Consider the following 13,444-nt stretch of genomic DNA (forward strand, 5'->3'; position numbering starts at 1 on the left):
ATTGTTAGGATTGCCCAACAGTAGTAATTCTTTAGAATCATAAGTAATCCATGATCGGAAAGCCCGAAAGGAAAAGCAAATGACTTAGGATGGAATCTGCTGGGAAAAATCAATCCAAGTCTGCTAATGCACATAACATAGGTCTCGGCCGTAACAATGCATACGTGTTAAGTGCGCCAAAAGGTGTTGAAGTAGCGTTATAACCTACTACTTACGCCATGTGCACACTATCCTTGTGGGAGTTCAATCCATGGACTTGGAGAGGCCAAATGCTCTCAAGTAACCAACTCGCCTCTTGTGCATTTTGGCCATATATTGATTTTCAGAAGTTGAGTGAGATGTAAACCAAAGGAATCTTTTTTTCCATTTTACAAAGATCCACCCTTATTTTGAAAAGCCATCCCAAACATGTTTACAATGCCCAACAAGATCGCAGTATCATGGCCTTTTTAGCAATTGAATATAGACATTCCTTAAAACCATCTATTTCCATTTTGCAGGGCGATGAAAAGTTGGTCCAATTGCATACCTCATATCCTTGGCCTTCTTTAGGTTGATTATAGACAACTCCTAATTTATCTGCATTAAAACAACTCATGCATATAACAATATTTGGACCGGGGTACTTTGTAGTTCCACAGCAGCATGCGGAAAAGTCTCCACCAGCCTTGAAAATAGAATGGAGTGAGCCTGAAGTTGTATTGGTAATTACTTCAATATCAAAAAGCTATCAACCAACAAACACTTGGTAGTCATGCACTCATTAAAAACAATTCAAACAGAACCGAAACTCCCCCAACAATGAAATTTTAGAACTTTTTTCCTCATTGCACTTTAATATCACACAATATATCTTCTGCACTCGTTCCTCAACCAAGCAAACAGTTACGGCCCTCAAAATCAGCGGCCTGCTTTCATCTCGAAACAAATTGATAATGAATGAATAACAACATTCATAATATATCTATGTAACTGATGCTATTAATTCTGTACATATGTTTTTATAACCAAAGGCATTGCTACATCCGGACGCCATTTAGTTGATAGTGGTAAGAGGAACTCTTGGGTCTCTTAACGACTGAGCTTGAGCCTCATACACCACCCCAAGTAAATGTTTCATGTCTCCATTTGCAAGCTGCTTTCCAGACCTTGCTTCCCAGAATGACTTTAACAGCTCTTCAAAGGATGGAGTCCGCAGTTCTTCAATGGATGCCATGCTTGGCAAATTGAATTGCCTTCTCCTCGGTGTTGAACAAGACGGTTCATCCACCTGGTATTGAAGGACGAGATGCCTGATTAGGCAAGGATCACAGGAAAAACAACTCTAGTGGACTTTGCTAATCCGTGCATGAGCAGGCAGATATGACCAACTTGAGTCGCATGAGTAAGATGCAATCATGTCAGCAGGACCCATCATGTCAATCCCAGCTCAAAGATTACAGTGGTCAACACCATCAGATGGTCCACACATGTACAAAGATCACAGTGGTCAACACCATCAGATGGTTCACACATGTACAAAAACAATGTACAAAAACAATGGACAGTAAAACAGAAGGACAATAGTTCATGTTCAATGTACATGCGTGGTCCACCTTGCAAGAGGTGCATGCCAGATAAGTGGCTTGGACCCTGCACAGGTTGGCATGAGTACCCTGTATATGCCAGATGAGTGACTTGGACCCTGCACACGTTGGCATGAGTACCATGTATGTGCCAGATCAGTGGCTTGGACCCTGCACACGTTGGCATGAGTACCCTGTAAGTGCCAGATGAGTGGCTTGGACCCTGCACACGTTGGCATGAGTACCCTGTATATGTAGAGATGTGCATGGGCAGGTTTGACTGAAATTAGAAAAGTTCACTTCTAGAAAAGATGCCAACAGACGCATGGGCAGGTTTGACGGAAATTAGAAAAGTTCACTTCTAGAAAAGATGCCGACAGACCAGACCACCTTACCATGTATTCTTGTTCTAGAGATTTCCCAGCATTTTCTGTAATCTCCACAATCTTGTGATAGTGACCGCTCCTCAAGTCCCTCAGCTCACCACAACAAGGAACGATCATCGAGTCCATGTTTCCGCATGCATCATGATCAAGCTTCAAGGAATCTGTGAAGTGCATCAAGAGTTAAAATTCATTGAGCACCTATGATGAGGATGCACTCAAATCAAAGGAAATAAGCAGTGTGCTTGATCGAGCTTTTGTTTATCCCAATGAACTATATGTGTGGGAAACATTTTCTAGTGACCCAAATCATTTTGAGAGTGCCATGTTTGATGGGAGATACCCCCAAATCCACCCATGATCCGAACCATCTGATTTAGGCTCCATGTTGAACGACATTCTGTCACTGTCCATTTCATTTGACATATAGGATCATTTCACAAGGAGAGATGTTGAGGCATGGACGTCCCATGATGGGTGCAACCAGATCAACAGCTTAGGCTACCAAAAAGTTAGCCCAACCTGTAACACCATTGCTGGGCAGAACAAAATTGCTCTGTAATTGCTCTGTTTCTCTTGATCAAATGCATGCAAGTAGAAGTTAATGAATACAGGAAGGACTATATCTTACAGTCAATAGCGGAAAGGAGACTCCTATTTGCAACATCAACATCTTCAAGAGCAGTAGAAGCAGCAGAAGACAGCCTTGCACGGAGCACCTGATTGGCTTCCATTCCACCCCTGCCAAAATCAAACGCAAAAAGAAGAAAGATCATGGATTGCCCCCACAGATGCAAATAACAGTAGAAAGTCATTGACTCCATAATCACCTGACAACGGAATTGACAGATGCAACATTCCTCTCTTCAAGACTGAGGAGAGATTCTTGCGCATTTTGCCATTGTTGTGCACTCACTTTCGCCTTTGTCATACTATGCAATTCGTATGATAGATCAGGAACAAGCTTTCAAAGTAATATTTTACCCAACAACATACATCAAAAATAGTCATGACTTTCCACTTACCAATGTTGAAGACCTTGTTCCAAGCTAAGCTTTCCACTCTCCACTGCAGAGGTATCCTCAAGATAGTGGCTCTCAGTTTTCTCCACGTAGGCTGTCCATTGATCTTTAACAGAAAAGGTGAAATCTTGCACTGTAGACACTTCTTGCTGCAGCTCATTAGTTTTACTGGCAGCAGTCTCCCGGAGGCTGTCGACTGCAGTTTGAACCTAAACAACAAAACACATAAAGAAGTCAACTTTATGGTGACATTTTGTATATTAAACACATGGTCAACTGAACCTTGTCTCTTCTTTATATCTATGCAACCAACTCTAACAAGAAACCTTAAGATGTCCCTAAACAAGATCTTTAGATGACTCCCATACTCAAACTAAACCTTTGAGGGTTTTTCCTTTTCTTTTTTTTTTTTCTTTTTTTTTTTTAAAATTTTACGGAGCTTTTAGTATTTCTTCTTCAGAGAGGCTAGCGAGGTAGTTCATTCCCAAGCTAGAAGACTGACAAGGAGATCACTAGTTTTGGGGAAATCGTTTCCTCTTTCTTAGCTTCTTTGGTTGTTTGTTTCTTTCTCTTGATAAATAAAGTTTAGTTATTCATAAAAAGTTTAAAAGCCATATCCTGATTGTATCTGGGTATTGGTGCCTCGGTGATGGGAAAGAGGTTCATAACCAACAGTTTTAACTATTGTGCTGTTTGGACGCACGCAAAGTCATCTATCACACATGCCAGGTCATGCAATGCAGGACTAGCTACACTTTATCCTATTTGCCAAGCACTTCGACCATTGTAGAAGATGTGGGGAGCTTAAGACAGTTAGCAACACATATAGCATAATGGTGCACTTGTACACTGACTGACACGTGACAAATGTGAGGCGCTTGAAGATTGATGGTGGCAAACACGGGACATGTGGGATGCTTAGACATGGATGGCAGCGCATCTAGAGCCTTTGACACAAGTGATGTAAGCACACAGAACATCGTTCCTGAATGCATCATACAAGCTTTTTAAGCATGTGTCTATCCAACCTTTAGAGCAAGGATACTCTGTCCATGGGTAACTGTTGTAATGGCTGTGTACCTTGTACTCATTTTCCTATTTTTGTGTGCAAAAGGGTGCGTGGCAAACTGCGTACATACTATTAATGCTGGATGGCGCATGCAGTACACGACTTTGCATGCATCCAAAGAGCCCCTCTGATTCCTACAAACCTAGATAACCTTCAAAATGTACAGCATGCACCATACAAGCCTTTTAAGCATGTGTCTATCCAACCTTCAGAGCAAGGATACTGTCCATGGGTAACTGTCGTAATGGCTGTGTACCTTGTACTCATTTCCCTATTTTTGTGTGCAAAAGGGTGCATGGCAAACTGCGTACATACTATTAATGCTGGATGGCACGTGCAGTACACAACTTTGCAAGCATCCAAACAGCCCCTCTGATTCCTATAAACCTAGATAACCTTCAAAATGTACAGCATCATGTGCAAAGCCCATACTTAATTGGTGTCGTGTGCAAAACGCACAGCGTCAAAATGTATGGTATCATGTTCAATACCTCAATTTTAAGGTGCAAAACCCCTACTTTTTTCATGCCCTTGATATTTCCTGACGTTCATGTTATAGAAGAAAAGTTCCATAAGAGAAGGAGGTGATTATAGATAGGTTACTTAGAGAGAGCAATACATTGGTAGCAGATTCCTGATACTAAGATCATTCCTCCTTTATTAATCTTTCTGAGCAACTTGACCCAAGTTCTTCCCAGAGTTGTTGGGATAAATTGGAGAATTGGTGGACGCCCCAGAAAATTTCGAGGTGCTATACATTCATGCCCAACAATCTTGTAGAATCTACTTAGTTGATAAGGAACAAAGAGAACGGAAGTGATAAAGTGTCCTATGCATAGATCTGAATATTAGTATCGTATTAGCTGATACGGCCATATCGTATCCATATCAGCACGAGAAGGTATGTGATACAGGGCTATATTGGCTTCTATCAACCTGTATTGGGCTATACTGGTTGATACAGGGCGTATTGGCACTAATATGAGACTGATACGCCCATAAAAGCCCAATTTTGAACCCCTTTTTTTTTCTTTCAAATTTTCAATCACGTCTCCTCTTCTTTTTTCATTTAAACCATGAAGGAAACTTAAAAACTCATTTTAGGCTAAATCTAGAGACATTTTGGGATCAAAACAAATGATTTGAATGGTATTTAACAAATCAAAGCACAGTGGACCATTATGGGAAATTTTGGAAAGAAGGGTAAACAAACATTCACTTTCTTTTTTATATTTTTATTTTATTTTTGTCATATTTCAATGTAATGGGCCCTAATTGAACACCAAAATAATGCTTGATTTGTGAAATTTCAATGTAATGGGCTCTAATCGAACTCCAAATCATTCTTGATTTGTGTTCAATTGGAGCCCATTTAGTTGACCTTCAACAAATCAAACCAACAAACAACATTCGCATAAAAGAATGGTATGATGCACCAAATCATGCTTGATTTGTGATATTTCAATGTAATGGGCCCTAATTGAACACCAAGTCATGCTTGATTTGTGTTCAATTGGGGCCCATTTAGTTGACCTTCAACAAATCAAACCGATGGACAACATTCTCATCAAAGAATGGTATGATACACCATCATTGCATGTCGAAAAAACAAAAAACAAAACAAAAAAAAAAAAAAAAAGAATTAAATAAATAAAAATATAAAAAATGATAGAGCAATCGCGCAAAGACTAATAAAGACATGAGATGAATGCCAATGAAATTTAAATGACAATCACTCTGGGAGCATAGGGATAAAAGGAGACAAACTCAAATGACGTCAAAGTCCATAGTTACTTTCGTAAGGTAAGATATGTAAGTGGAAGAAGCTTTGAGAAAGATGAAAACAAGAAAGGCCCTTGGACCGGATGATATACCAATAAAGGTTTGGAAGTGCATGGGAGATACTGGACTATTTTGGTTGACAAAGTTGTTCTAACAAGATTGTAAGATTAAAGAAAATGCTAGACGAATGAAGGAAAAGTACTATGGTACTTATTTATAAGAAAAAAGGAAACAAAACTATTGTGGGATTAAACTTATGAGCCATACTATAAAACTTTGGGAAAGAGTGATTGAGCAAAGCCAAATACATGAGACGAATGAATCATAGAGTTGATCAACAAAATTTTAAGATTGAAGAGAATGCCAGACAAATAGAGGAAAGGTGTCATGGTACCTATTTATAAGAACAAAGGAGACAAACAAAATTGCACCAACTATCGTGGGATTAAACTTATGAGTCTTACTAAAAAACTTGGGAAAAGAGCAATTGAGCACAGACTAAGGACACGAGATAAATGTATTAGAAAATCAGTTTGGTTTAACGCCATGGAGGTCTACCACTGAAGTTATTTTCCTACTTAGACAATAACAGGAGAGAAATAGGGAGAGGATGAAGAATCTTCACATGGTCTTTATTGACTTAGAGAAAGCTTATGATAAGGGGTCCCTAGGGAATTGATATGATGGGCGTTGGCAAAAAAAAAAAAAAAAAGAGTTTCAAGAGGATATATTGACATGATTAAGGAGACGTATGAGGGAGGATTAACAAATGTGAAGACCAATAGTGGAGAGATGAGCGAGTTCAAGTACTATAGCTTGCACCAGGGGTTGGCATTGAGCCTGTACTTTTTCGCATTGGTTGTAGACAAGTTAACAAGGCATTTGCATGAACAAATCCCATGGTGTATGTCGTTTTAGACGACATGGTTTTGATTGAAAAGATGAGGGAGGGCATAAACATAAAGCTAGATTTATGGAGGGTTCCTTTAGAATCTAAAGGATTTAAAATTAGTTGGACAAAAACATAGTATATCGAATGCAATTTTAGTAACATAAGAGTAGGAAAGAGAAATTAGTAAAGATTAGTAAAGAATTTTGACCGAGAAGTTTCCTAAAATGACCACTTTCAATATCTTGGGTCAATAATTCATGGGAGTGGAGAGATTAAGAAGGATATTGCCTATAGTATTCAAGTGGGGTGGAAGAAAATAAGATGTGCCTCTAGAGTTTTATGTGATCATCATGTACCACTCAAACTGAAAAGGGAATTTTATAGAATGCCTATAAGACCAGCCACACTTTATGACAAAGAATTTTGGGCAGTTAAGGAACACATGTTCATAGGATGAGTGTAACTGAAATGAGAATGTTATGATGGATGAGTGGCAAGACAAGAAGGGATGGAAATAGAAATGAATGCATTTGAGGGAATCTATAGTAGTTAATAAGATAAGGGAAAGTAGACTTAGATGGCTTGGTCATGTACAGCAGAGACCAAGAACTACGCTGGCTAAGAGTGAATTTGTACAAGTTGAAGGCTCTAAAAGGGCGAGGGGAAGGCCCAAAAGGACATGGGTGAGGTAGTAAGAGTTGATTACATTACATATGCTATAACTAAAGTTGTATCCCTTGATAGAGTGTAATGGCGGAAAAGGATTCCTGTAGCTGACCCGAATTAGTTGGGATAAGACAGAGATGATGATGATGATGAGTTAATTGACTGGCTATGCCTTGTGGAGTAGAGTGTGAGGTAATTAGAAGGCAACATGAAAAGTGGATGAACACTGCCAACTTGGAGAAGTTGAGATGTGTGCATGGGAAGACTAATAAGAAGGCTTGAATGGAGAAAGAGGTTTTCAAAGTAGTGTAAGAGTAGACCCAATTGGAGATGTGAAATGACTGAGATGAACGTATGCTTTGATAATTGGAGATGGCCCCAATGAGGCCCCATATAACTGTGGAATCCGAATAGAATACACGTGCCATCCAGCATGTATGGCAAGATTACATTATCATAATTAATAAAGAAGATGATGATAAAGAATGTAAAGTAAATAAGGCTGATGTCAACCATATATGAAAATACGATGATATCAATTAACATGATAACTGAGATATGGCCCCATTGAGGTGAGGAACTTTGACAAAATTGAATTCTTAAAAGGTAAATGTGGGAAAGACCTAAAATAACTTAGATGGAGGTGGTAAGAAGGTTTATAAAGGCCTGTTCACTAACCTAGGATTGGGGCTGACATAGAAATGCTCGGCAAAACAAGATCCATGAGACAACCATAACTAACAAGGACAATACTATGATGATGAGGATGAAGAGTTGCATATATTGTATGTGTTCTTCAAGCAATCATAATCTGAAGTAAAATAAGTTTTTGTACTTGCCATCCACCAACACGTATGGAGAGATTACATTATCATTATTGTTAAAGAAGATGATGATAAAGAATGTAAATAAGGCTGATGTCAACCATATATGACAATACAACAATTTAATCTCAATTAATATTGATGATGAGGATGAAGAGTTGCATATATTGTATGTGTTCTTCAAGCAATCATAATCTGAAGTAAAATAAGTTTTTGTACTTGCCATCCACCAACACGTATGGAGAGATTACATTATCATTATTGTTAAAGAAGATGATGATAAAGAATGTAAATAAGGCTGATGTCAACCATATATGACAATACAACAATTTAATCTCAATTAATATTTCCAACATGTATGACAAACTTTACCTTATAACAAACAAGATATCATGCTTGATACAAAAAGATGGTGTTAAAGAATGTAAAGGGTATGATTTCCGATGTAAATATGAGTAAAAAATCCAATCCTAGTTTACCATAATTGAGATGGCATGTATCGATACCCAAATTAAGTCAATGGATTCTAATTAATTATGAGAAATACAACTTCACAAGGCACTAGAACAAATTATTACAATAACCAAGAATAATTAAAAGAACTCTGCATGGTCTGACTCAATAGAATGAGTAGGTTCTTTTCTTCTCTTGCTTATTTATTTACTTATTGAGAGTTAACTCAATACAATGAGTAATTCAGGTTAACATTTAATTATAGATCAACTTAGAAATTGTTTTGCATGCAGAACAAGTAATGTAGAAGAACTTCTAGGATACTTGTGAGAACTTGTGATACCTTCTAGGATTAACATGTAGTTACCATTTTTTGGTAGAGGGAGGATAAGCTAATGAATTTCCAACACCACAGCCAAAGGCGAGCCAAAGGTGGCGTGGTGAGGCTAAATCATTGTAATTGGGAAAATGATATTCCTTGATGGTAAAGCTGTGAGACCCGACCCTAGTTCTCATGTGTGCATGTGTGTGTGTGTGAATGCATCTCGTCTATTTTGGGCCCGCAGTCCTACCGATCAAATTCCGGCGACTCGCGATCTTCGGATAGTGATTGCCGTTACCCTTGAGTTCGGTCACGTAGACCCAACTCGGATTGACCCAAGACTTATGCCATTGCGATCGCATCGTCGCCGCAGTTCCAACGCCACGTCTCATGCGTAAATCCGATATGTCCATCAAAAGTTATGGGCCGCGCATCATTTGGACCGTTGATCGCATTTTTGGTGGGACTCACATGATTTACACGTTTTTCCATGTGCACGTTTGCCAATGATGATGACATCACCATTTCCATGATGACCTATGGCCTAGTCTATGGACCTATAGCCACCAAGCAAGCATGGGATTTCTTTCTCCAAAAAAAAAATAATCATGAGCTATGTTTTTTTTCAAGGCAATTATGACTCACCCTACCCCATGAGCAATGAGTATTTTGCTCTTCTCAAAACCCATCATTTCTTTTAAACAATCATTTCCTCCCATAGCTACAACTCTCTCCTCTCTCTCCCTCTTTCTTCATTTCTCTCTTCTCCTTGCTAGGCTTTGGACGTCCACCATTGCTAAAATTTCCAGCCCTCTTTCCTCTCTCTTCCCCCTTAATCCAGCCCTCTAAATCACATCATCACCATTGAATCTTCTTCCTTGAAGCTTGAGTATGGTGGTTGAAGAATCTTGAAGATCCATCATGTGGGTGAGCATGTAGAATAGATTACATTGTTTTTCTTCATAGATCTTTTGTTGTTTCATATGGAGAGTATAGGACTCACCACATCAATGGTGGAAATCCTACACCACTCCTTGGATGTGGTCTTTAGCCACCACTTGCATGCGTGTGATCTTGATAGGGCCATTCTCCATGGACCCTATCTTGATGAGATTTTCTTTCATCTATGCATCATGGGTCATCTAAACCTTAGATTCCTAGCTGTAGGGCCCATGCATGCATGAGATCCTCTTTGATCTTGCATGTACATGTTGTTTCCTTCATTGTGGAGGGTTTATAGTAGCGGAGCCCTCCCTATGGCCGGCATGTTCTCCCCCTTCTGTGGTTTAGATGTGATGATTTTGTGGCCCACCTGATGTGCCATGCAACCAGGATTTTCATATTTTTGGGACTTGCAGGCCCAAGTTGCTGGACGCCCAGGCCCAACTGTGCTGCCCAATTTTGTTGCTAGATATTGGAAGGCCTTTGGGCCTGATTTTAAGGATTATTTTGGAAGGGATTTGGGCCTGAGGGTTGTGTGACACATCAAGGTGGACCCCACCTTGTGGAATCTGTGATTTATTACCCATTTATTAATTTTATGGGCTGATCTAGACAGCAACATGTTGTTGTCCAGATTGCTGGAATTTTTTTATGCTGTAATATATGGGTTGTAGGCCTTGTTTGTGGCTTCTTTTTCCCTGATTTCTTAAACTTTTCTTTGAGGTGTGGACCCCACCACCTTCAAATTTTCCTGTTTGATCACCCAAAAGAGGGGACCAAGGAGGGTGGACGGTCTAGATTTTTTCTAGACTGTCCAGCCACACTGTTTGCTGGAAAAACATAAATATCAGCCTGATCTTGAAATGGTGGGCCACCTTTGTGGACCTCACCTTACTATATACTTGTCTAGGAAGGTTGGCCTTGCATTTTTCCAAATTTACATAAACCTGGGCACACTTAAATGGGGTGCACAAGTCAGGGGCAGCAGCATGTTTCAGCAGGAATTATTTCTGGACCTTGCTGTCCATATTTTATATGAATTAAATAAAATACTTATACTACCTCAAAAATTCTAAAATTTTGCAGAGAGGTGTCCCATCCATGGTAGGACCTACCTGCAAAATTTTAGGGCCAATGGATCCCATTTGGCATCCAAAAGGGGTGGGCCAACATAGTGGGCTGCCAGAAATTTCTGTTGTGCAGTTCAGCAGCAAAATCCCATAAAAATAAAATCTTAAAAAAATATTCTCTTAGAAGGTGGACCATCTTTCTGGGTCCCACTTTGTTGTAGGCTTGATGAGGGACCTTGGGTCCAAATTTCAGGAATTTTGGAGGCCCAGAACCCACCCATTTGGATGGCCCAAATTCATGACAGTTACATTTCTTGCAACATTCCACCCTGGACAGATTGTAATTTCAAAATTTATTAAAATACTTTTGAGTGTCCAAAAATTATGAAAATTTACAGGGAGGTGGCCCACCCATGGTAGGACCCACCTACCAAATTTTAGGTCCAATGGACCCTTGTGCACACCATGGCAAGGGCCGGACTGGCCCACCACGTTGGGACGTCCAGGTCAGTTCGATTTTCTGGACAGACTGATTTCTATAAATTAATTAAAATACTTCTAGTTATCCAAAAATCAGAAATTTTGTGGAGGTGTGGCCCACCCATGGAAGGACCACCCTACAAATTTTTAGGAAATGGGTGGGCTGGAATTCCAGCAAGGGGCCCAAAATTGTTGCATGGTTGATTTCTTTTGGAGCTGTTGTGGCCCACCAGATTTAAGGGAGTGTTGCACACACTCTTGCCTTCGTTCCTTAGACATTTTTGGGCTTAATTTGTGCCCCTCAAGGCCCACCTTTGTGGTGATATTGTAAGCTAACATTAACCAGATTTTTAAGTAGTTTTATAAATGGGAATAACGCTCTCTAATCTCGGCCTCGTATTCCCAAGACGCCTCGGTCTCCGAATGATGACCCTATTGCACTTTCACCAAAGGAATGACCTTAGTCCTCAGGACCTGCTCCTTCCGATCAAGAATACGAATTGCCTGCTCAATGTAAGAAGCATCCTCACGGACCTCAAGTGGCTGCCAATCAATCACAGGAATAGTGTCGGACCCACATTTCCGCAACATAGAAATATGGAATACATCGTGAATTGTGGACAACTCAGGAGGTAAGGCAAGCCTATAGGCCACAGCGCCTATGCGCTCGGTAATCTCAAAAGGTCCAATAAATCTCGGGGCGAGCTTGCCCTTCATGCCAAAGCGAACCACACCCTTCATAGGCGAGACCTTGAGATATACCATGTCCTCGACTGCGAACTCGAGGGGTACGCCGACGATCAGCAAAACTCTTCTGCCGGCTCTAAGCTGTATGCATCCTCTGCCTGATAACATCAATAGCCTCCGACGTCTGCTGCACAAGCTCGGGACCTAAGAGACGACGCTCTCCAACCTCGGTCCAACAACTAGGAGATCTGTACGGTCTGCCATAAAGTGCCTCAAAAGAAGTCATGCCAATAGTCGCCTAATAGCTGTTGTTGTTTGGTGGCCCATAGAGGCCCTTATAGGTGGTTGAAGGTCCACCTTGGGCCTGGCTAGGACCGTTCCTTTTTAAGATCATAACTCTCTCTTAGCTTGTGGGTCATCCCAAAGTACTGGGCCCCCACTAGAGAATTTTTCTTCTCCTTAGGACACCTGTCTATGTGCTTAGACCTTGACCCTCCTTAGGACGGAGGATTCCATATTCCACAGGTAGCACACTTATATTTTGTGACCCATATGCATCATCTGTATGAATTGATTGCATTGTGTGGTGGTCATTGAGGGATGGAGTGTCCCATGACTCTCTTAGCTTGCGGGTCATCCCAAAGTACTGGGCCCCCACTAGAGGATTTTTCTTCTCCTTAGGACACCTGTCTATGTGCTTAGACCTTGACCCTCCTTAGGAAGGAGGATTCCATATTCCACAGGTAGCACACTTACATTTTGTGACCCATATGCATCATCTATATGAATTGATTGCATTGTGTGGTAGTCATTAAGGGATGGAGTGTCCCCCCTTATGCACATTGTGTGCTTGTAGCTAGTGCATGATCTGTGTATGTGACTCATGTATTGACATCGCATTTCATGATGGTATCCCTTGTCCATCAGGGCCTTACCTCCACAAGGATATTCGTGGAAGGTCGTATGAGTGGACACCAGAAATGTTGTGTGAGCATACCAGGTGCATAGGATGCCTATGGGTGAAATTCTTAAAACTTCCATGGTACCAAGGATCTGCTCCAACGCCGTGACCGAGTGGAAACTATGAGTGCACGAGGGCCTTATACCGTTAGGCCGCGACTCCCACTATCGTGTGGTTGTTTGGATAGGGGTGTGGCCTTACCTGCCTAGTGTGAGGAGGCGTTGCTAGGCTGAGTTTGACCAGCTCGTAAATGGGTCTGCTACCTTCAGGCCTTGTTGGTGATTGGCTGTCCACAGGCGGGTAGTGAGGTCTCTTACGCTCGTTTG

General features: G+C 40.7%; 1 protein-coding gene across 2 annotated transcripts in view; it reads right to left on the reverse strand.

Moving 5' to 3' along the window:
* Positions 1 to 798: 798 nt before the first annotated feature.
* LOC131253116 (kinesin-like protein KIN-5D) overlaps positions 799 to 13,444 on the reverse strand; it is a 38,507-nt gene continuing 25,861 nt past the window's right edge. For both annotated transcript variants that reach the window (XM_058253947.1, XM_058253948.1), the window contains exons 19-23: positions 2,974 to 3,179; positions 2,779 to 2,880; positions 2,580 to 2,689; positions 1,961 to 2,112; positions 799 to 1,270 (exon numbers count right to left, since the gene is read on the reverse strand). In XM_058253947.1, the coding sequence (XP_058109930.1) occupies positions 1,037 to 1,270; positions 1,961 to 2,112; positions 2,580 to 2,689; positions 2,779 to 2,880; positions 2,974 to 3,179 (804 nt within the window). In that variant the 3' untranslated portion in view covers positions 799 to 1,036. The remainder of the gene's footprint in view (positions 1,271 to 1,960; positions 2,113 to 2,579; positions 2,690 to 2,778; positions 2,881 to 2,973; positions 3,180 to 13,444) is intronic.

Source organism: Magnolia sinica, chromosome 8 (genome assembly GCF_029962835.1).
Source record: "Magnolia sinica isolate HGM2019 chromosome 8, MsV1, whole genome shotgun sequence".
Taxonomy (NCBI): Eukaryota; Viridiplantae; Streptophyta; class Magnoliopsida; order Magnoliales; family Magnoliaceae; genus Magnolia; species Magnolia sinica.